This window comes from Myodes glareolus, chromosome 11, assembly GCF_982192425.1.
Source record: "Myodes glareolus chromosome 11, mMyoGla1.1, whole genome shotgun sequence".
Lineage (NCBI taxonomy): Eukaryota > Metazoa > Chordata > Mammalia > Rodentia > Cricetidae > Myodes > Myodes glareolus.
In genome coordinates, this window is record NC_142036.1 from 28,168,890 (window position 1) to 28,194,429 (window position 25,540).

General features: G+C 38.3%; 1 protein-coding gene across 2 annotated transcripts in view; it reads left to right on the plus strand.

Annotated features, from left to right (window-relative positions):
* The window catches only part of Eml5 (EMAP like 5), a 140,891-nt gene that overhangs the window by 37,234 nt on the left and 78,117 nt on the right, over positions 1 to 25,540 (plus strand). For both annotated transcript variants that reach the window (XM_087911581.1, XM_087911580.1), the window contains exons 8-14: positions 2,250 to 2,387; positions 6,706 to 6,962; positions 9,426 to 9,638; positions 19,681 to 19,848; positions 20,444 to 20,550; positions 20,954 to 21,072; positions 23,059 to 23,245. In XM_087911581.1, the coding sequence (XP_087767707.1) occupies positions 2,250 to 2,387; positions 6,706 to 6,962; positions 9,426 to 9,638; positions 19,681 to 19,848; positions 20,444 to 20,550; positions 20,954 to 21,072; positions 23,059 to 23,245 (1,189 nt within the window). The remainder of the gene's footprint in view (positions 1 to 2,249; positions 2,388 to 6,705; positions 6,963 to 9,425; positions 9,639 to 19,680; positions 19,849 to 20,443; positions 20,551 to 20,953; positions 21,073 to 23,058; positions 23,246 to 25,540) is intronic.

Consider the following 25,540-nt stretch of genomic DNA (forward strand, 5'->3'; position numbering starts at 1 on the left):
CAGTTTGGTTGGACAGCTCACAACCACCTGTATCTGGAACTATCTTTTGGCTTCCTCAGGTACCTGTGTGCTTATGCTCAAACACATACATACATAAATTAAAGTAAGTTTAAAGGAATTAGCAAGTATCTTGGATCTAAAAGAATATAAAACTACAGAAATTATTTTTCTATAAAACAGCAAAAATTTTTTTAAAAAAATATGCCTATGAAAGCATTGTAAAAATACATTTTTCTTTCCTGATCTTTTATCTAACCTCTTGGAGTAGATGCTTATTCATTAAATTACAGCTTTTTTACTATAACATATGTAGCTAAAGGTTCTAAATATTCCTATACATATTTCAGCTACAGTCCTTAAGTTTCATCACTGTGTTAAGATGGTGGCCGTTTATTTTATTTTATTTTTTTTGATTTTCGAGACAGGGTTTCTCTGTAGCTTTGGTGCCTGTCCTGGAACTAGCTATTGTTGACCAGGCTGGTCTCAAACTCACAGAGATCGGCCTGCCTGTGACTCCCGAGTGCTGGGATTAAAGGCGTGCACCACCACAGCCCGGCGGCTGTTTAATTTTTTTTTATTTGTAAACTTGTATATGCTGCATGTGTACTGAGTGCCCATGGAGGCAAGAAGAGGGTACTGGATCCCTTGGAGTTGGAGTTGCAGGTGTTTCAAGATACCTATGTGGGTGCTAGAACCTTAACTCAGGTCCTCTGAAAGAGCAATACATTCTTCTGACTGCTGAATCACCTTATTTGGTCTCAAGTCCAGAAGTCTCAAGTTTTGATGTGAAGTCTAGTTATCTTATTTTTTTAATATTGTAGTCTAGAATAGTTTCTGAATTTGAATATTTCAAGTGCTTCATCTAAAAGACTACATACATCCTTTTTTGTGTGTGTGAAGCCTGGTCTCATTGTGTAGCCCTAGCTGACCTGGAACTTGTTCTTTAGACCAGGCTGGCCTCCAACTCATAGAGATCTGCCTGCCTCTGCCTCACCAGTGCTGGGATTAAAGGTGTATGATACCATGCCCAGTCCTCCATTTTGAATTTAAGGAAATAGATAGCTTTCTTTTGATTAGCATAGAGATTACTAATCAATCTAAGGTTAACAATTGAATCATGTGATGCCATACGCCTTTGTAGTATTTATTTATTTATTTATTTATATGTATACAATATTCTGTCTGCATGTATGCCTGAAGGCCAGAAGAGGGCACCAGACCTCATTACAGATGGTTGTGAGCCATCATGTGGTTGCTGGGAATTGAACTCAGGACCTTTGGAAGAGCAGGCAGTGCTCTTAACCTCTGAGCCATCTCTCCAGCCCCCGCCTTTGTATTTTTAAAGTAGCTCGTTATTGCCTCTGTATGTCAGAGTGTGAGTGTGGGCTCATGAAAGCCATGTCACACAAGGAGGTCAGGACAGCTTTTGGAAGCTGGTTCTTTCTTTCCATTATGGGTTCTGGGAATTGTGCTGCAAGCGCTTTTACCTTTGGAACTGTCTCACCATCCCTGCTATATTATATCTAAAACAAAAATTCTGATAGTCTCTTTCATTTTAATCATGAATAACATTGCTATTTTCATAAATAAAAATGTGTAGCACAAATTCTAATTGGTCTTAGTAATAAAAACCCAGAGTCAGATAGTAGGGGGTGAAAACTGAAGGATCAGAGAAGAAAAAGCAGCCAGCCGCTAGTTCTTACCTCTACCAATACTTAGACCAAAGGGCGATCCTGTCCCTACAAATCCTCAGATTGCTGCTCTCTTTACAAAACCTGCATGCTCACACTGAGTCCTTAGACTGCATCTGAGCTCCTGTAACCTCCCACCTTATATACCTCTCTTCAACCAGTCATCTTGCTGCTGTCTCCACCTCCCTATGCTGGGATTAAAGGCATGTGACTCCAAGTGCTGGGATCAAAGTTGTGAACTCTGTTTCTCCTTGAGACTGGATTAATCTAGTCTCAGGATGTCTTTGAACTTACAGAGATTCATCTGCCACCTTTGTCTCCTGAGTGCTGAGATTAAAGAAGTGTGCCTCCACTACCTGACCTCTATGGCTAACCAGTGGCTTAGCTCTGTACTGTGATCTTCATTTGTACAAGCTTTATTTGTTACATTACAAACAAAATATCACTAGAAAACTGTCTTACTTTAAACCAGATTATTTTAACTTTAATGTTCTTATATAGATTATCATTTTTACAGTATACATTAACTATTTTTTATTTTTGAATTAAATTGTATAGGATTTGGAGCCTTGTAGATCATGCTTTAATAGCAAGATGTAATATGGAAGAACCGATTCGATGTGCTGCTGTCAATGTAGATGGAATCCATCTTGCCCTTGGAATGAAGGATGGGTCATTCACTGTCCTTAGAGTGAGGTATGCTATTAAAGTAGAAGCAGAAACAGTAATTTACTGTTTTATTAGAATGTAGAGTACTCATTGCTCTTACCCACTTGGATAAACTCTTCTTTTATATGTGTGCCAAATAAATGAATAGACTTAATTAAATGAACATACTTTTTGTTGGAAAATTAAACTCAAAAAGTTTTATCTGGGGACATTAAGGTTGCTTAGCAAATGTGTTGGAGAGATGGCTCAGTGTTTAAGAGAGCTTCTGTTCTTACACAGGAACTAGATTTGATTCCCAGAACCCACTTGATGGCTCACAACTACTTGTAACTCCAAGTTCTAGGGAACCTGACTCAGTCTTCTGGCTTCTACAGGCTTCTGCACATGTGTAGTTAGGATAACCTCAAACAGGTTCACAGATATATATATATATATATATATATATATATATATATATATATATATATATATGAAAAAGATGTTTTATTTTAAAAAAGAATGCCTAGTGCAGCAGTGGCCGCAGTGTGAACTACAATTTTGGGCCCTGACTTGCTGTTAGTAGTAGTATTTTCAGTTATGATCCTTTGTTGTTAAATATCCTCAAGGCTTTGAGAAATGATGGAGTGGGAGTTTATTTGCTTGTTTATATCTTCATGCTTTGAACAATACCTGTATTATAAATGCTTAAGGAATTTATTAAAAGGCTGGGCATAGTGGCATATGCCATTAATCCCAGCACCAGGAAGCAGAGGAAGCTGAATTTCTGTGAGTTTGAAGCTAGCCTGGCCTACCTACTGAGTTCCAGCCACCCAAGGCTGTATAGGTAGACCCTGTCCCAAACAAACAAACAAACAAACAAACAGAATTTGTTAAAGCTGTATCTAATTTATGTTGAATTATATTGAGTTTCTGTCCTTTGTAATCATTAAAAACAGTACTGTAGAGCCACAGCATGTTCACAAAACAGTGTTTATGAAATCTTTCTCCTCCAGCTCAGTAATCCTCTACCTAGAAATTTTTAATTCATTTTTAACTTTGCCTTTCTTGTTTAAGAACTGCTTCCACAGAAGCTGTCTAGTTCATTGCCTTCTGTGAAGCTTTACTATTATTTCCTGTGTAGTCTTTGCCATCTCCTCACAGGATCGGTGGAACAGCCCTCCTAACTGCTCTCTTTACCACCTCAAAACCATTCCCTGCTGCCGTGATAGAGATTCCTTCTTTCTTTATTAATTAAATCTGTATTTGACAATTTCATACACATATAATGCGTTCTAGTTACTCTCATTCCTTATCCTGTGTTAGCTTTCTACCCCCACCATCAACCCTTCTTTTTCCCTACACATCTCTTTCTCACACTCATTCTTTTTCCTTTGTTTTCTGACCACCGAGAGTAACTAGGGTCCTCTGTGTGACCATGGTTTGGAACTCTATTGGAGCCTGACAAGGCCATAGTGGCTACATAACTGAAGAAGCCTCTCTCCTAGCATACCTGTCTATAGCCAGTAATTTAGGTAGGGCCCTATGTGTCCCTCTATCTGCAAGTGATTAGGTAAGGTCATTGATGCCTTTTCTCCTCCAGCAACCCACATACCAGTCCTGGCACTGTGGAAGCCACAGTAGGAAAGAAGTTTCCAACTCACTTCCAGCTTGGTTTTAGAGATTTCTTTTAAGCCATACTTGTTTGCATTTATCCTTTCTCCAAAGGCTTTCTGCTCCTTAGGATGAAGTTTCTAATCCTTGACATGGTGTGTGAGGGGCCATCTCTCTGATCTGTTTTCTGTACCTCACTCTGTTTTTTTTTTCTTTTCTTTTTTCACCTGTACAAAACTTCTTCACAGCCGAGCCTGATGGTGCAGACTTGTTCTTAGCTGTTCAGGAGATTGAGGCAGAAGGATTGTGAGTTTAAGCCTGCCTGGGCTTGAGTGAGTTCAAGGCTAGCTTACTTAACTTTGTGACTCAAAATAAATAAATAAATAGACTGTAGTTAAATAGTAGAGTGCTTGATCAGTTGATTGCCAGTAAGAAAAATAAAAATAGATTTTTACAGTGGGATGTACTGTTATTTTTTCCTTAAAATTGTTTTTATTTAATGTCATATTTGCTTTCAGTCACTGTAGATGTCCAGTGACATTAAATACATCTACATTAATGTGTCATTACTATCATCTCTAAAACTTTTGATCTTTCTACATGATTTCAGTCTGACATGCTGAAGTCATCTTGATTTATAACTGTCATATTGATCAAGTTAACCTTAATCAGAATTTCCTACATAGTTTTCAAACATGCTACAAGTAGACAAAGGCTATGGAGTTATGTAGAGCTTTCAATGAGACCCTGGTGCTGGGAACATACCTGACTCCATGATGTTAGCAAGATAAACTTTCTTGCATGATTCTAGCAAGATGTCCCTCTTGCTAGCCCAGGTTGTGGGGATGAACCTGGGCTTGCTGATGAGTGCTTGCATCCATAGTTCCCAAAATTTCACCCTTTAAACCTGGATTTGTCTGCTTCTCTTTCTTTGGTTCTACTGTATTTTATTAGTTTATCTTTAGCTTTCATTGTTTTCTACTCTTTCTACTAGTTTCTGTTTCCACATTGTACTGTGCACCTTTCTTCAAATAGACCACACACTCTATCTTTTCTGTTTGTGCTGTATCTTATTCCTGAAGAATTGTCTCTCCTTTTTAAGACTTAGCCAGTGCCTCATGTCTTATGCTCAAGTCAGATTTACCATGCTGTGGCTCCTTCCTGCTTTCAATCTAGTCTTAGTTTGCCTTTCAGTATTTCTTACAGTTTAACATATTTCTCTTGAAAAATTGCTGGACATTGTCATAGTTATTTTGTGTTCATCTCTCATGAAAGGTCAGTTTCGTTTTGAATCCCTTGTACTAAAGCAACGTTAAGTGTTCAGTGCTATTAAAAGAATTTGAATGTTTGCTCTGACTTTCATTTAAAAACGTTAAGAATGAAGAAACATGCTTCTGCTTCTGAAATTGTCAGCCTGAAGCATTTCAAATAACCAATACAGAATTTATATGGAGAGATGGTTACCACCAAGAAGCAGTGATCCTTCCTTCCTCTTGCCCACATTCCCCATGTTTCTGTCCTCCTGACTTCTTCCAGTTCTAGAAGTTTGAAAACTCATTTGTGTTAAACTCAAGTGTCCATCACTTTTATGGCTGTTACCAATGCCTATGCTATTTTGGAGATTCCTTTTAAGGCATCCTAGGGAAAATGACTGAATCGTGGTCTATTTTTAAAATAATAAACTAAGCTGAGCATGGTGGTGTCTGCTTGTATTTTAAGTGCTTGGGAGCCTGAGAAGGATTGAAGTTTGAGGCCAGCCTGTGATATGGGATTCCTCTCTGTATGCTATGAATATGTTTTATTACCATTGATTATTAAAGAAGCTTTTTCAGTCAGTGATTTAGTAGAGTAAAGCAAGGTGGGAAATCTGAACAGAGATATAGAGAGAAAGAGTAGGCAGAATCAAGAGAGATGCCATGAAGCAGAAAGACACCAACCACCAGCCAGAACCTTACTGGTAGACCACAACCTCATAGCGGTACATAGATTAATAGAAATGGGTTAATTTAAGATGTAAGAGTTAGCTAGAAATATGCCTAAGCTATTGGCCAAACAGTATTATAATTAATACAGTTTTTGTGTTATTATTCAGGTCTGGGTGGCTGGGAAATGAACGAGCAGTCTCTGTCTACAAGCCTGGACTACATAATGAGACTCTTAAGAAAAGGGAACATTTGAAATAAAATTCACTAGTGGGGAAAAATGAATAAAAGCAACCAAGGCAGTTATATAAAGATATATATTCAAATATATTGCTCAAGTGGTAATTCTTTCATGCTTTTCTTATTTCCCAAATGTCAGTTTACACATTTGGCTCATTACAAAAATGTGTTTGAAAATTATGGTGTTTAAGAATATTCTATAAATTCAGTATTTACAAGGAACTTTTATCATTAAAAGTTTGAGTAAATATTTTATTATCTGAATCCAGAAATACAGTAGCGCTGTAGGGTACTTAAAAATAAGGTTATTTATATACTGAAATTTAGCATTTTTTCTCTTTTACTTTTTTTTCAGTGCTGGGGGTCAAGTCCAGGACTTCATGCTGGGCAAGTGCTCTATCATCACATACTACATCATCCAATTTTTTTCTATTTATTTCTTGTCAGCAAAATAATTATTCGCAAGCAGATACTACTTACCTTACTTACATGTATGTCACAGTTTGTAAATACATGATGGAACCTCAGTATTTGGGGACATTTTACAATTCTCTTTTGACTTTTGCTCATATGATCTTTTCTCTTTTTCACAGAGATATGACTGAAGTTGTGCATATTAAAGACAGGAAAGAGGCAATCCATGAGCTGAAATACTCTCCAGATGGCACTTACCTTGCTGTTGGCTGCAATGACAGCTCAGTTGACATCTATGGCGTTGCTCAGCGTTACAAAAAAGTTGGTGAATGTGTTGGTTCACTTAGCTTCATCACTCATCTGGACTGGTCTTCAGATAGTAGATATTTACAGACAAATGACGGCAATGGAAAGCGGCTTCTGTATAGGATGCCAGGTGAACTTTTCTAGCACGCTACATGTAGTTCATTGACTTTTAATGTCTGTGGTATTTAAATTTTCATTAAGAGTAAATTGTAAATTATATTTGACTATAGGCAGAGTAATCTGTGCTATTTCAGGCTTTATGGCCTTTTCTTCAAGACAAATATCTTTAGAATTCTTTCCCATCAGAATATTGAGTTGTAAGTGACTCAAAATTCTATACGTTTAAAATTTATAATGTGATCTTTAAAAAAAAACATTGAAATAAGGTCTCATTATGTTTCCTGGCTAACCTGAAACTGACTGTGTAGTTCCAGTATGCTGGTCTCAGATTTTGAGATCCGCCTACCTCTACCTCCAAAGTGCAGTGATTAAAATTGTGTACCACCATGCCCAGCCCAGTGTGATTTAAAAAAAAAAGTATGTACATACATTGGACATTGTAAAATGATTTTCACCATTACATTAATTGTCATATCTATCTCCTAATACAGTTATTGTATTTCTATGGGTAGTAGACACATTCAAGATCTTTGTTAGCAGATTTCAAGTATACCATGCAATAATACAGTGTGAATAGAAACAGTTACTGCACTGTACATTCAGAAAGGACACTCAGAATTCATCATGCACACCTGGAACTTAGTGCCCTGGAGAACATGTCCCCATCACAGCACTTCCCCAGCTCTTGGATACCAGCATTGTAAACCCTTCTTAATTAAAACTCCAAACCTCTCAAAATGACCTTCTACACCTCTACTTAATGTGGTGCTTTGTGAATTAATCACTCTTATAAGAACTTATTTTTTCATAAACTTTGTTTCTAAATAATATTATTTTATTATTTTTTCTTTCTTTATTTTTATTTATTAAAAATTTCCACCTCCTCCCCGCCTCCCTTTTCCCTCCCCCTCCCCACCTCTTCCTCCTTCTCTAGCCTTAAGAGCAGTCAGGGTTCCCTGCCCTGTGGGAAGTCCAAGGTCCTCCCCCCTCCATCCAGGTCTATAAAGGTGAGCATCCAAGCAAACTAGGCTCCCACAAAGTCAGTCCATGCAGTAGAATAAAAATCCAGTGCCATTGTCCTTGGCTTCTCAGTCAGCCTTCATTGCCAGCCACATTCAGAGTGTCCATTTTGATCACATACTCCAATACTCCCAGTCCAGCTGGCCTTGGTGAGCTCCCATTAGATCAGTCCCACTGTCTCAGTGGATAGACGCACCCCCCGTGATCCTGACTTCCTTCATGTTCTCCCTCCTTCTGCTCCTCATTTGGACCTTGGGAGCTCAGTCCAGTGCTCCAATGTGGGTCTCTGTCTCTGTCTCCATCCATCGCTAGCTGAAGGTTCTATGGTGATATGCAAGATATTCATCAGTGTGGCTATGGGACAAGGCCAGTTCAGGCACCCTCTCCTCTGCTGCCCAAGGAACAATCTGGGGACCTCTTCTTGGACCTGGGAACTCCTCTAGAGACAAGTCCCTAGCAAACCCTAAAATGGCTCCCTTAATTAAGATATTTACTTCCCTGCTCCCATATCTACCCTTCCTCCATCCCACCCATCCCATTCCCCCAAGCTTTTGGCATAATAAATCAATGCATCTTTACCCGAGATTTTCATTAATGATATGAGTTCTAAAGTCCTCTTACCTAACACAAATGTATCACCCTCCATTGATCATTCCTTTTTAGTCTTTTTCAGCCCCCTCCCAATTATATATCTTGAGGTTTTTTTTTAATACCTGATTTGTCACTTTGTCATAGCTTTTCCCCTTTCTTCTTTTCCTTCCTTCTCTCTTTCCCTGTCTCCATCCATCCCCTCCTTCCTTCCCTTCGACTCTTCTCTCTCCCCCTCCCTTCTACCTTTTTTCCTCCTCCCTCTTCCTTCCTTCCATCCCTCCTGTTTGTTTGTTTTTTATTGAACATATTACAGAATATGTTCAGTAAAAAATATCAAAGCCCATGCCGTTAGTAGACCCCCTTAGTTTCTTCCTCTGCTTCCACTTTCTTCTCCTATGCTGGGACAGCAGCTGTACAGTAAGCAGTCGGTTCAGTGATGTCCTGAAGATGAGGACAGAGCAGATGTAGGAGAGCTCAGAGACCACTTGTTGTCAGAAGGGGATCTCACTCTACCCCACAGCTTCCTCAGAACCAAGCACCTTGACAATCCCCCCCAAAGGCATCTTTTGCTTTTTCTCACACCTTGCTCAGTTGTCACTAATCTTTATCATGATTTTAATATGATTCAGTTCTGTTTTCCATATGGATGAGCCTGCTGAACTGATAATTATGTTCAAACTCTCTAAATCAATATGATGTTAATAACATTTAAATTTTTCTAATTTTGTTTTTTCTTCTAACCCACACTTACCTGTCTGTTCATGCATTCTTCTATAACTTAGGAATAAGGTGTTGAAATTTACATTTGAGTGAAAAGAATCAAATGAAGTAATTTCTTAAATGAAGACTATTTTATTTTTAGGAGGAAAGGAAGTGACAAGCAAAGAAGAAATAAAAGGTGTTCACTGGGCTTCATGGACATGTGTTTCAGGCCTTGAAGTCAATGGGATTTGGCCCAAGTATTCTGATATCAATGATATAAATTCAGTGGATGGAAATTATGTTGGCCAGGTTTTAGTTACAGCTGATGACTATGGAGTTGTAAAATTATTTCGATATCCATGCTTAAGAAAAGGTATCTTTTTAATATTTTCACTAACCCTCTCATAAAAGATGTTATGTTCTTACATAATCTAGATAAATGATACAAATTAATATTTTAGAGTGTATATTAATTGGTATTGACTGTATTTTATCATTTCAAAAATTATTGTACTCTTACATTTATTTTTTTAGTCATGAAATTTTTACCAAAAATTATCCTTGAATTCATTATAACATGGCAGTAATGATTTCTCACCTGACTTGTTAATAGTTACTACACACATATTAAAGTCAACTCCACAACAGTGATTACGAGAGCAGATGAGGTAGCTTGATCCAAGTCTATAGTGAGCACATCTGACTTAAGGACTGGGTTTTCATGGAAGCCCAAGCTGTACTGATACTGTGCATATGCACTGGTGATGAATTTAAGGCCCTGCAGTCCCTTCATGCTGCCAGTTCCTCTCTGTGAATGTCAGGTGCTCTAAGGACATAAGTAATTTGAGTCTGTGAATAAAGGCTGGCTGTATTTTTAGTGAGGAAAACCCCTGTTTGTAATCTTCTACCACAGGACATGTGAGGCATCAGACATTATTCGATGCTTTTTTTTTTTAAATAGATTCATCTATGTTGTTTTATGTACTTTTTGTTTTTATTTTTACTGCCATAATATAATTGTGTTGTAAAGCATGTTATAGTTTGTGCATCTATTTTCCCATTAGTTGATATTTGAGTCATTTATAGTCTTTTGTTAACATGTGTAAGTTTCCCAGAAGTGTGTACAGTGTGAAACTGTTGGATGATAGAGTATATGGATGCTGAACTTTATAAGAAAATATCAGTTTGCTTTGGCCCACAGCCTGTTCAGCACTTGGCCTGACCATGTGTCCTTCTAATTTTTGCAAATTTAGGTACTGTAAGTCATATTTTGCAGTCTCATTAAAATTTATACTAATGAGACTGTGCTTCATTTTCAGATGTTTTGGGGGAAGTTTCTGTGTTTCCTGTGTCAAACAGAGTTCTCTTTGCTATATGGTTGCTTCTTTTGTTGAACTATTGACATATTCCAATAGATTCAGGTGGTTTATGATTTTTATGGATTGCAAGTATCATTTCTCAATGTGCAGCCAGTTCTTTTCTTTTTTCTGAGAGATGGTCTCTGTGGCCCAGATTGGCCTCAAATTTATTATGTAGTTGAAGAGGCTAGACCCAAGTTTTTATCTGCCAGTCTCCACCTCCTAAATACAGGAATTGCAGGCATGTGCTACCATGCTAGCCCTCTTTGCATTTTCTTAATCTTTTATCAATAACTTCTTAATTTCTATACTACCAGATCTTTTTATCTTTTTCCTTTAGTTGTGTGTGTGTGTTGCCTTTGTATATGAGTGCACACATAGATGTGCATTGCCATAGCACATGTAGAAGGTGAGAGAACAACCTTGAGTATTGATCTTTATCTTCCACCTGGTTTAAGACAGGGTCTTTTTGTTATTCACTGCTGTGTATACCAGCCTATCTTGCTCATGAGTTGGATTCTCCTGCTTCCACCATCCATCATGCCTTAAGAACACTGGCATGTACATTGCCAAGTCCAGCTTTATCTGGGGCCTGGGAATTTGAATTGAGGTCTTCAAACTTGAACAGCAAGTACTTTATTCACTGAGCCTTCTCTTCAGCCCTCATCTGTTTTCTAATGGATAATGTTGTTTTATATATTAAGAAATTTTCCTTAGCATGGAAAGTGGGTAGAGGTTTTTTCCCAGTGTAAAACTATTTATTGATCACTGTTTAACTTTATTTTCAATAAAATTAGCAGTGTGCAGTTGGATAATATTCAGATACAGCGAAGTTATTTTCCTGGCTTCTGCTGAACAAGTAATCCAAATAATGAAAGATTGGGCCTACCAGTAAGGAGCAAATCAGAGTAAAGAAAAAACATGCTCAATAACATATATTACCAAACTTATTCACTTCTATGTTGGGAGATCTTCAGTTGTCAGTGTCTGTACAAATACATGTCCATAAGGCATTTTAGATAGCCCATGGATCAAAGCCTCTCAGTATATAGATTTTCACTTTCTGTAAAGGAATGACTCACTGTAGGAGCCTGTACATGTCCATTTGACTCTGGCTTAGCTAATTAAAACAAACGGGAATCTATTTAGTTTGCCTGAATAAGAGTTGGAAATTGTTAATAAATAAATAAATTAAAAAGAATTTTCACCTCCTCCCCTCCTCCCACTTCCCTCCCCTCCCATTCCCCACTCTTCCTCCCCCTTCACCATCCCCCACCCAAAGAGCAGTCACGATTCCCCATCCCATGGGAAGTCCAAGGTCCTCCCCACTCCCTCCAGGTCCAGGAAGGTGAGCATCCAAACAGACAAGGCTCCCACAAAGCCTGTCCATGCAGTAGAATCAAAGCCCAGTGCCATTGTCCTTGGCTTCTCAGTCAGCCTCCACTGTCAGCCACATTCAGAGAGTCCGGTTTGATCACATGCTCCATCAGTCCCATTCCAACTGGCCTTGGTGATCTCCCATTAGATCTGTCCCACCGTCTCAGTGGGTGAACGTATCCCTCGCAGTCCTGACTTCCTTGCTCATGTTCTCCCTCCTTCTGCTCCTCATTAGGACCCTGGGAGCTCAGTCCAGTGCTCCAATGTGAGTCTCTGTCTCTATCTCCATCCATCACCAGATGAAGGTTCTATGGTGATATGCAAGATATTCATCAGTGTGGCTATAGGACAAGGCCAGTTCAGGCACCCTTTCTTCTGCTACCCAAGGAACAAGCTAGTGACATCTCCTTGGACACATGGGAACCCCTCTAGAGTCAAGTCTCTTGCAAACCCTAAAATGGCTCCCTTAATTAAGATATATACTTCCCTGTTCCCACATCCACCCCTGCTTCATCCCAACCATCCCATTCCTTCAATCTCTCCCCATCCTCCCCTTCTCCCTTCTCTCCCCCCATCTCCCCTTATCTCCACTTCACCCCCACCCCCGTGCTCCCAACCCCTGCCCAGCAATTTTGTAAACTTCCAATATTCAGGAGGATAACTGAATGATTTTCTTCAGGTTCACCTTCTTATTTAGCTTCTCTAGGATCACGAATTATAGGCTCAAAGACCTTTAATTATGGCTAGAATCCACTTATGAGTGAGTACATACCATATTCCTCATTTTGTGTCTGGGTTACCTCACTCAGTAAAGCGTTTTCTATTTCCATACATTTGCATGCAAAATTCAAGATGTCATTGTTTTTTACCGCTGAGTAAAACTCTAATGTGTATATGTTCCACATCTTCTTTAACCATTCTTCTATTGAGGGGCACCTAGGTTGTTTCCAGGTTCTGGCTATTGCAAATAGTGCTGCTATGAACATAGTTGAACAAATGCTTTTTTAGTATGATTGAGCATCTCTTGGGAATATTCCCAAGAGTGGAATTGCTGGGTCCTGAGGGAGGTTGACTCCCAGTTTCCTGATAAACCGCCACACTGATTTCCACAGTGGCTGCACAAGTTTGCATTCCCACCAACAATGGATGAGTGTTCCCCTTACTCCACATCCTCTCCAGTATAGGCTATCATTGGCGTTTTTGAGTTTAGCTATTCTGACAGGTGTAAGGAGAGATCCCCAGATTGTTCCCTGGACAGCAGAGGAGAGGGTGCCTGAACTGGTCTTGGCCCATAACCATACTGATGAACATTTTGGATATCACCATAGAACCTTCATCTGGCGATGAATGGAGATAGAGACAGAGACCCACATTGGAGCACTGGACTGAGCCCCCAAGGTGCAAATGAGAAGCAGAAGGAGGGAGAACATGAACAAGGAAGTCAGGACCGCAAGGGGTGCGTTCACCCACTGATACAAGGGGACTGATCTAATTAGAGCTCACCAAGGCCAGCTGGACTGGAACTGAATGAGCATGTCATCAAACCGGATTCTCTGAATGTGGCTGACATGGGGGCTGTCTGAGAAGCCATTGATAATGGCACTGGGACTTGTTTCCTCTGCATGTACTGACTTTTTGGGTTCCTAGTCTGTTTGGATGCTCACCTTCCTAGACCTGGATGGAGAGGGGAGGAACTTGAACTTCCCACAGGGCAGCGGTAAAAAACAATGACATCTTGAATTTTGCATGCAAATGTATGAAAATAGAAAACGCTTTACTGAGTGAGGTAACCCAGACACAAAATGAGGAATATGGTATGTACTCACTCATAAGTGGATTCTAGCCATAATTAAAGGTCTTTGAGCCTATAATTCGTGATCCTAGAGAAGCTAAATAAGAAGGTGAACCTGAAGAAAATCATATGGTTATCCTTCTGGATATTGGAAGTAGACAAGATTGCCAGGCAACCTTGGGTGCACGGGGGGGGGGGGGTGGGGGGGGGTGGGGTAGTGGAAGGAAGGGGAGATGGTTAGAGAGAAGGGAGTAGGGAAGGATTGGGGAAAGCTTGGGGGAATGGGAAAGGGGGAGGGAGGAAGGGTTGATATGGGAGCAGGGAAGTAAATATCTCAACTAAGGGAGCCATTTTAGGGTTTGTAAGAGACTTGATTCTAGAGGGGTTCCCAGGTCCATGTGTTTTTTTTTAAATCATCTTCAGAGATTAGGAAAGCTTCTATGCCCATTTTAGCCGTGATAAATCTTGACTTTGAGATGTTGGTCCTAATTAACCAATACAATACCCTTTAGCCTAAACGGTTTTTATTTTATTTATTAAAACATTTTCTTTTATTTTGCTTATTGAAATATTTTATTTCCTGTCGCAAAGTCTAAAAGAGATTATGGCAAGTTCAGATCCTGTGCTATTAAGTAATTGAGCCAGTGCTCAAACTGCAGTCTCTGCTTTCCGTTCTAATGGCTTCCAAGCTGTACTGTGCTCCTGTCCTCTGTGAACTGCAAATGCTCATGCCTTCCCTTTGCTTTGCTGCTTTTCACCCACCTTTTATATTCTAGCAGTCCAGTGCTGGTACAGAGACAGATCAGGGGGAAGTATAATCTATCTTCCTTCCTTCCTTCCTTCCTTCCTTCCTTCCTTCCTTCCTTCCTTCCTTCCTTCTTCCTTCCTTCCTTCCTTCCTTCTTCCTTCCTTCCTTTCTTCTTTCCCTCCCTCCCTCCCTCCCTCCCTCCCTCTCTCTCTCTCTCTCTCTCTCTCTCTCTTTCTCTCTCTCTTTTTCTTTCTCTCCCTCTCCTTCCTTCCTTCCTTCCTTCCTTCCTTCCTTCCTTCCTTCCTTCCTTCCTTCCTTTTTCTCTCTTAAATATGTTTGCTGTGTGCCAGGCATTAGGGATATATAGACACTACTTAGATTTCAAAGTATAAGCATAGGGGAGTAATCACAGGATTCTCAAAGCAAGTGGAAGAAACCTTACTTGGTCCTGGTGTAGCAGAGTCACTTTATGAAAGATGTGATATCTAGACCCACCATTAAAACAGTGGTTTATCATAGACACTTAGAAGTACTGGCAATTACATTATTCTTTTTTTGCTTGTTTATTTCTGGTAGAGTGGTTTAAATCCAAGCCTTTGTACATACTAAGCATAAGCTTTGCCTCTGAACTATACTCCCAGCCTCTATATAATTATTATTATAGTCCTTTTGACTAGAAATAATTGGTTTCAGGGCTGGAGAGATGGCTTGGCAGTTAAAAAGACTTGTTATTCTTGCAAGGAACCTAGGTTGGATTCCTTGTAACCACATGGTGTCTTACAATCATCTATAACTCCAGTTTCTAGGGAATACAATACTCTCTTCTGACCTCTCTGAGCACCAGGCACACATGTGATGCACAGACATACATGCAAGGAAAAACACTCATATACATAAAAAGATCTAAAAAATTTTTAAAGAAATTTTGATTTCTCTTAGACTAATTTTTACAACTTTATTACTGAACTTCATTTTTTAAGCCATGGGATTGGCTTTTGAAGAATCTGAAAGGAAAGTTTAAAAGGGAATTATAGGACTAATTGTACCTGTCTGGACAATACCACTTGGAGTAGTCACTTAGAGATGTTCAGATGACCTTTAGTTTGCCTCAAAACAACAAAACCAATATATCTTTTTTGGGGGGTAGGAGGGATTTTGAGACAAGGTTTCTCTGTAGCTTTGGAGCTTGTCCTGGAACTTGCTCTGTAGACCAGGCTGGCCTAGTACTCACAGAGATGCACTAGTCTCTGCCTCCCAAGTATGGGGATTAAAGGTGCGCATCACCACCTCCTGACTAAAATCCATATATCGTAAAGCTTGGATTTGCCTCTGCTGTGGTTTTTGACTTTACCTTTAACATTTTCTTGGCCAGCAATACATGAATACATCATGAAAAGAATTAGCGGTCAGCTTCACTGGGACACTTTTCTTCCTACTGGAAGGCTTGCCATATCCAGCTGTGTTGTTAGTCTTATTATATCTTGTTAGGCCATGTTCAGTGGATGTCCCTGGAATACCTTCTCTCTCTCTCTCTCTCTCTCTCTCTCTCTCTCTCTCTCTCTCTCTCTCTCTTTCTCTCTCTCTTTCTAAAACAGGGGAGTTGATCTGGGAAAGAGGGAAAATTGTTGTCAGAATTTAATGTATTAGAAAAGAATACAAGTTAACAAAACAAAGTTAAAAAAAATATTAGTGGACAAAGCCTTCTTCACCAGCATGCAATATATCCCACATAAGAGGAATAAGGCTAAATCTTTCTTGATAGGAGTTTGCCAGGCTAAACTGTGAAGAAATTATAAATCTGGAAAGTAACTAATTTCTACTGTCATATAAAACATTATTTTAGGAAAAATAATTGTAAAAATTATTCTTTAGGTTTGTAGATGTGGGTCAGTGGTGAAGTACTTGGCTAGCATGCACAAGGCCTTGGACTTGATCCCTAACACTGAAAATCTGTTTTTTCTTAGAATAACAGCGTTACACTTAAGAAATAAAATGTAATCATGGATGAATTTTCATCACTATTTTATGCCTTGACAAAGATGGCTGTCTGCCAGATTCAGTGGTACAGTATATGCTTATAGCCCCAACACTCAGAAGATTGAGGCAGGAAAATCATGAATTTAAGACCAGCCAAGGCTGCATAGTAAGAGCTGATTTCAAAATAACAAGATAAAACAACAACAACAGAAAATGAAACAAACAAAATCCTAAATTCATGATCACGATTAAAACTTTTCTCTTGGTTTTCATTTATGGAATTTTTGACATCTCAACATACAGATCTTATAAAACTTTTAAAACAGTATCAGAATGAAGTTAAGCATTATTGCATCCACTGTATTTTAGCAGAGCTATGTATATGTTGCCACATCAAATCATGATATAGAGTATACAATAAACATAGAATTTCAGAAATAGTTGCTGCTATCACATATTTTAAAAGTAACTAACAGTTCCTTTAAAACAGGAGACATTGTGTATAAACCTTAACCAAATTATATGATTTAACATTTTTAACAGTAGACCCTACTGTGCCTTCTGATACAGTATTTGAACTGGGAAGATGGCTTAGAAGAGAGCTTATGCACAGACCTGATGACCTGCATCCAATCTCTGAGGCTCTCAAGATAGCAGGAGAAAACCTATTCAGATCTGTCACCTCCTTAGGTGTCCTGTGTTGTGTGTTTGTGTGTGCATGTGCTTACAAGCACACATCCAATAAATAAAAACATTTAAATGGTGAAATATTACATAAGACAAAGCCATTTGTTTCATCATGGAAAAACAATAGACAAATTCAAGTTAAAGTATTCAACAAAATATATGGAGTTAAAATTAGCCACAAAAAATGCTGGAACAACTGGGAATATTTGATATTGATTATATCAACTAGTTAAATTACACTGACTGCCTTTTTTTTTTAAATGTTGCACCAACCTTATATTCCTGGAACAAGTCACCATAGGTTTTGCTGTTAATACTTTTTTAATATGTGGCTGGATTCTTTTATTTATACTTTCTTGGTGTCTTAAGCTTTCAGAGGAGTTTTTGACTGGTTAGGTTTGGGGTACTGTGGATGGGGTAAGTTAGACTAGTTGTGTGAATTTCACTTGAAAACAAAGACCTCAGGTCAAAGCAGTCTACCGTAACATTAAAAACTGATCTCCAAGCTTTTCTCAGGGTGAGCTTTTCTCATTATGCCTTACAGGTTTTTGTTCTTATGCTTGTTTTGTTTGTAGATAAATAGATTTTTATTACACAGAGTGTGTTATTTGGTTCATATGTTTTGCTTTATATTCATTTCTGTGTTAATGGGGTGTCTGATACACATTAAACAAACAATATAGCACTGAAGTATATACTGAAGCTCCTTTTAAAACACTGTGTTTTGAGGTAAGGTCTCACTAAGTTGCTCAGGCAGGCCTTGAACTTGTGCTTTACCCAGTTTAGCCTCCCTAACAAAGCATTTTAAATGCCAATTCTATAGGTCTTTGAAATATTTGAAGACCATCTGTCTTTCTAAAATATATCTTTATATGATCTGGAAAATATACCTAGCATATCTACAAATTTGATTGTTATAGATGACTACTGACCTGTGTTTCTTGATTATCCTAAATAGTCCATAATAATAGCTTTCAAAAACTAGAATTTTACCTTATATTTTTTAAATGAACTGCATATATACAATAACTTAAACAAGAATAGAAACATATATACAATTTGTGGTAACAAAAATTAACTTAAATTTTTATCAATATACAAAAGTCATTTAAACAAGAGTAAAAACATATATACAATGTAACATCAGTGGTAGTGTTTGTGTGTTTTTCTTCTTTGGGATTTGCTGGTATGAGGTTATCTGTTGCCTGTGTTTTCTTGGGTGCAGTTACCTTCCTTGGGTTGGAGTTTTCCTTCTAGTACTCTCGTAGGGCTGGAATTGTGGATAGGTATTAATTAAATCTGGTTTGTCATGGAATACCTTGTTTTCTTCATCTATGTGAATTGAAAGCTTTGCTGGATATAGTAATCTGGGCTGTCATCCATGGCCTCTTAGTGTCTGCATAATGTCTGACCAGTCTTGAACCATTTCTTTTACCTGTTTGATTGCTTTTTCTTGGTTTTCTTTAAGGAATTTATTGATTTCGTGTTGTCTTTTCCTCCATTTCTTTAAGGAGTTTTTCATTTTCTCTGTCATCTTCATAAAGCTATTTTAGGTCATTTTCTTCTGCTTCATCTGTGTTGGGATGCTCAGGACTCGCTGTTGTGGAACCACTAGTTTCTGGTGGTGCAGTATTGCTCTTTGTGTTGTCTAGTGTATTTTCACACTTGTGTTTTCTTACCCATCTCTTTTCTAATTGGAACAGCTAGAGCCCATGTTTTTTTGGAGGGTCCCTTTTCCTCTAATTGGTTGTGATTGCTTTTTCAGGTATAGGCAGAGGAGAGCCTTCAGTGATTGTTCCTTCAGGTGCCTATTTGCCCAGGGCTCAGATGGTCATTCCTCCTGGTGTTGGCGGGGCTGAGGCTGAGGCTCTGGTGGTCAGATAATTTCTGGAGGCCACTAATATCCTTGCAACCTGCTGCATTGCTGCTCAGGCTTTTTCTCCAGGCTGCTTGGCCTGGCCCACCCACTGCTGTTCACATTCTCCTCCCAGCAGCCTGGCCTGGTTCACGGCTACTGCTCATGCTTCTCCTCCTGGCTCTGATAAACATTTTTAGAGTTCACAGGTGTCGCAGTTGGTAGGACTGATGAGCTTACCTCACTTGGCCAGCATGTGTAGCACCTCCTGGTATTATGAAAGCTAATCATCAGAGAGGAGGCTTTAGGTCAGATCTAGCTGTATTCCTCCAAGTCCTGTGTCCAAAGCACATAGTGTCTTCAGCAGTAGGAATTTAGTGCAGTTTTTGTGGTCCTACCAAAATATATTGTAAAATCAGTAAAGGAAACATTTGCACACTTCAGTTTATTCATTTGTTCACTTAGCTAATTATTTTACATCATTTTCCCATCTGGTCATACTTAAGATAATGGTATGATGTTGTAATAGTTTGAATAAAGTAGCTGTGTAGTAGTTTGAATAAAGTGGTATTTTTGTGTATTGGCCTTTATCAATTTAAAGATATATTTTTTTTGTTATAGGGGCCAAGTTTAGAAAATATATTGGTCATTCAGCTCATGTAACTAATGTCAGATGGTCACATGATTATCAGTGGGTTATTTCTATTGGTGGAGCTGATCACTCTGTGTTTCAGTGGAAATTTATTCCTGAAAGAAAATTAAAAGATGCTCTTCACATAGCACCCCAAGGTAAGCTTAAATAGCTTCCTCATTCATAGTTCCAAATTAATGATTTTACCATAATAGCTTACTAATAGCAGAACTTTCTGTTGAAATAGGTCTATATTTTTAAAGTCAGGTGTCACAGAGTATGCCATGTGAAATAATTGGCTTGAAATTTAACTTATCAAATGAGTAAAGTAATAGTTCTACTAGCAAAACTAGCAATCTTTTATCACAGAGATACAGGTTCCTAGCTTTTATATATGCTACAAAAACAAAAAAAATCACTTCACCTGTTGTGTGTAGTATTTTTAATGTTGATTGTAGGTTATATTCACTTATCTACATATACATTTAAATTTGATGTAGTCATCATTGGGGAGTCTGTGGAGGGATTTAAAGGAGCTATTGAGTTCGCAGTGAGTGGACAGGAAGATAATCTGTAGTAGTACAGTTTGCTGACATCTGTGTCACTTGAATAGGTAATTTCATTTTATTGTTTTATGGCTTTTTTCCATGCCAAACTGACAGAGTCAGTTAAATCCCTTAATTATTAATTTTACATTGTTGTTTTGAAAGTAAATCTTTAAACAAATGATATTTCATTTTTAAAAATGTACAGAAAGTCTGGCTGAGTCCAACAGTGATGAATCAGATTCAGATCTATCTGATGTTCCGGAACTGGATTCTGAGATTGAGCAAGAGACACAGCTTACTTACCATCGGCAGGTAATGTCCTAGTAGCCTATGATGTTGTCCCCCAAAAGTTCACGTTCTTTGTCTTAATTTCTGTTACTCATATCTGTTCTGGATTTGTTTGGCTTTAATTTTTCCAGTAATGAGTGTCTCTTTCAGTTTTCTCCCTTTAAATATCATAGCACGCTTGAATAAAATGGTCTTTTGTATTAAATGCTTGATGTACTAAGTAAGTCTGAATTCTGTTTGTCTGTAGAATTTTGTCACAGTAGACCACCACATTCCCTTTGAAGTGTTTCATTCTGAAGTAAAAAGTTCTTGGACTACTAAGTTTTAAATAGTGTTCTCTTACCAACATCTGAAACTTACGTTGAGTATATGAGCATCTTTATTAATACCTACCCTAATCGTATTGTTATGTACATACATTTTTAAGGTTTACAAAGAAGATCTACCTCAGCTTAAAGAACAATGCAAAGAAAAACAGAAAAGTGCTACTTCTAAACGAAGAGAACGTGCTCCTGGAAATAGTATTCGATTGCACTTCATTCATGGGTATAAAATACTATTTTTTATTTGTGTGCTTGAATTTGAGCTTGGCAAGTCATCCCACCTTGCTGTGTCTCTGTTTCCCTCTCTTCAAATTGGTGCCTGACTAAAAATGTCACAATGAGGAATAAACAAACAATGCCATTGATGATGGACAGCATTGTCTGGCACACATTGAGCCACCATGAAAGTCTTGATTAAATTTCTAAAAACTGTTTATTGAAAGCTCATATAACTGGGCATCTCACCTTAAAAAAATGTGGGATATAATGAACTCTCCTACAATGTGATTAAATTGAAATTTTCTGAGTCCCCTTTTACCTGCCTATTTATTTTTTTTAATTAATTTTATTGAGCTATACATTTTTCTCTGCTCCCCTTTCTTCCTCTCCCCTCCCATTCAACGCTCTCCCATGTTCCCCATGCTCCCAATTTACTCAGGAGATCTTGTCTTTTTCTACTTCCCATGTAGATTAGATCTATGTATGTCTCTCTTAGGGTTCTCATTGTTGTCTAGGTTCTCTAGGATTGTGAATTGTAGTCAGGTTTTCTTTGCCTTATGTTTAAAAACTACTTATGAGTGAATACATATGATAATTGTCTTTCTGGATCTGGGTTACCTCACTCAATATGATGTTTTCTAGATTCATCCATTTTCCTGCAAAATTCAAGATGTTATTTTTTCTGCTGTGTAGTACTCCATTATGTAAATGTACCAAATTTTTCTTATCCATTCTTCAGTCGAGAGGCATTTAAGTTGTTTCCAGGTTCTGGCTATGACAAACAAAGCTGCTATAAACATAGTTGAGCCCATGTCCTTGTGGCACGATTGAGCATCCTTTGGATATATACCCAAAAGTGGTATTACTGGGTCTTAAGAAAGGTTGTTTCCTAATTTTCTGAGAAATCACCACACTGATATCCAAAGGGACTGTACCAGCTTGCATTCCCACCAGCAATGCAGAAGTGTTCCCTTTTCCCCACAACCTCTCCAGCATAAGTTGTCATCAGTGTTTTTGATCTTTTACCTGTCTAATGTTTAGCTAATTGTTCTTAGTTTCTGGCATCCATCAGAGCATATCCTGTACAGGCCTACATTTTAGCTCTATAACAGCAAGTTTCTACCGCAGCAAACATGCATTTTCTCACCAGATTGTTAATACTTTCTAAGAATTTGTAAAGAGTTTGTTATGAAAAGTATTTCCAGGGATAGGTCAGTGGTTAGGAAGGTTTTCTGCTCTTCCATGAGACCTGAATTCTGTTTCCAACACCTATGGCCTCCAAGGGCACCTGCACACATTTAACAGATCCACCCACACAACACATAGATAAAATAAACCCTAAAAATAAAGAATATACCTTCTAGTGTTATAATAGATGATATTTGACTGTGTTGTGTGAATTGGACTTCTTTGAATCACAAAGTAAGGTTATTGTCATTGATGGGATTGTATTAACCATTTTAATTAACTAATTAAAATATGTAAATATTTCAATTTATCATTTAAAGTTACTGTTGGGATATGTATTATTACATTGTCACAGTTCAACATTGTGCTTAACTAAGTACTTCTTGAAATCCTCTCACGTCTCCTCACTACCTGCACCTAGGTGTCATTTCCTTCCCCTATAAATAATATTTACTTTCAGAAATATTTGAATACAAATATGTATTCATTCCTTACTCTATTGTGTATTAAAGGAAGTGGTTTTGCATTGTAGAATACAAATTAGTGGTTTTGCAAATACTAGAAAACAGAAATTTCTGTACCTGATTTCTTTCATGAATACCTTAGCCTAGATTTAGCTATTTGTAACCAGAGAGACTCATAACAGTGTGTAGATTCTAAGAAACAGGCATTTTCCTTTAACTATTCAGTTCCTTTAAGACCAGAAATTAAGTGACCTGAATGATATTTATTTCTCTGTATATTAAATATTGATTAGATGAAAGATTAAGATGCATTGTACATGATTTATTTTCTGCATTAGTTACAGAGGTTATGACTGTCGAAGTAATCTTTTCTACACTCAAATTGGTGAAATTGTGTACCATGTGGCAGCAGTAGGTGTCATCTATAATAGACAACAGAACACACAGCGTTTTTACCTGGGTCATGATGATGACATTCTGTGTCTGGCTATTCATCCTTTGAAGGACTATGTGGCCACAGGCCAGGTAAGTTCCCTTAAAGTTCATGTGACAATAAATCAGGTAGGCAACCTTTTCAAAAACTTGCTTTTGAGATTTATTTTTATGCATCATAATCTTAGTGTCCTCTTGAGGTGATACTCCAAGTGACTCAGTTCTATATCTTAAAGGTTCTATCATTCCTGATAACAGCCATGGGCTAGAGATCAACTCTCATGTGTATATTAGAGGGCCCTTCACATCCAAACTATAGCACCAACTTAAAGATGAATAGGATGGGAAGAGTGGGGGTGGGTGGGTAAATAAGAAGGTATGTTTGAAGTTTCTTCCATGAAGAAGAGATACAGTAACAAAGAAAGGAAGGAAGAGCATTGAGAATCCAGAGAGATAAATGCTCAACTAAAGAACACATAACACCAGAAAGATAAACACAAGTTCCAGAAAAAAATACACCTTACTAGAAGAGTAAACAAATGACGATTATAAATCAAACATTATTGAATTTGTACTCAGAAAGCTTCTAAGGTGAAGAAAGAAGAACTCAGCACATACTCTTTAATAATAACCCCAAGTGTAAATGCTCTGAACCCTCCAAGTAAAAGATGAAGCCTGAGGAGGCTGTCACTGAATGGGAAGCACCTTCTTGGCTCCAGTGCCTAGCCAGTGAGCTCTGGAGATCTGCCATCTCTGCTCCTCAGTGCCGAGGTTACAGCCACAGACAACAGTACTGACTTTGTAGTAGATATTAGGGATTCAAATTAGATCTTCAGGTCCTCGTGCTTGTAGAGCTAATGTTCTTACTCACTGGACCATCTCCCCAATCCTTAGAATCTAGATTTCATATTTATTTATGGTGTGTGTGCAAGCGCATGCATGCACATGCACACATGGAGGTTAAAAGTGACTTGCAGGATTTAGTTCTCTCCTTCCACCATGTGGTTTCCAGGGATTGAACTCATGTCTTCAGGCTTGGGGGTAAGAGTGAACCATCTCACAGGTTCCCATAGTCTGTATTTTAAAAGAAGGTATGCAAATCAAAGGGTTACCTTCTGGGAAGAGCAAGGGGACTAGGGGAAGGGGGGCAAGAGCCAGTAATGGGAGGGTGAATGTGCTCAAGAGTGCACTACATATGTGTGAAAATGTCATGACCCCATTGTTTTAGATAATACATACCAATAAAAAACAGTATATAGTAGAAAAACAGTATCAGAGTGCTATTGTCCGTTTTGGTTTCATATACATGCTTAGTGCTTTAACCCTTTCTGAATTTTTGATTATGCCAGTATTCTAATCTAGAATATTCTTGCTTGCTTCTCTTAATGTAAGATATATACTTTATGAAGTCATAGCTCTATTATATGTTATCTGTTTCATGAAGTCTTTTCTTGAAATTTGTTTTATTTTCAAGTATATAGTACCACGTGTTCTTTTTTGTTTGTTTTGTTTTTGTTTTGTTTTTGTTTTTGTTTTTTTATGCTCATGAATAAATTTTTATTGAAAAACACTTTCAAAAATGGAACTGGGACAGGCTTTTCTCTTCTCCACAGCATTTTTATAGTGTTGGAAATGTAAACCTTATGGATTATGCACAAAGTACTAGGTTCCAAATGACTAAGTCAGAGACCATGGGCTTCCTTGCTGTATTCCCAACATTCCACTTGGAGCACTAACCATAAATGAGTTAGAAAATGAAAAGACGAGAAGGGATTTATTCTCTGCTAAGTCTAAAGGCCTGCAGCTCTTAGACTTCCTCTACAATGTTCAGTATCTTCTAGATTATCAATAGAGCAAGGTCCCTAGAGTCACATCTTACTGTACTGTTGCTTGGTGAAATGTCTATCTCCCTTTTCTTCATGATTATGCTCCCAGAACACGTGTTCTTTTTTTTAATTTATTTAAAATTTCCACCTCCTCCCATTCTCCCATTTCTGTCCCCCTCCCCCACCCCCCCCTCCCCCTCACTCTCCAGTCCTAAGAGAAGTCAGGGAGCCCTGCCTTGTGGGAAGTCCAAGCCCCCCCCCCTTCCTAGAAATGTGTGCATCCAAACAGACTAGGCTCCCAAAAAGCCAGTACATGCAGTAGAATTAAAATCCAGTATCATTATCATTGGCTTCCCAGTCCACCCTCATTGCCAGCCACATTCAGAGAGTCTGGTTTGATCACATGCCCATTCAGACCCTGTTCAGCTGACCTTGATGAGCTCCCACTAGATCAGTTCCACAGTCTCCGTGGATAGACGCACCCCTCACAGTCCTAACTTCCTTTCTTGTATTCTCCCTCCTTCTGTTCTTCATCTGGGCTTTGGGAACTCAGTCCAGTGCT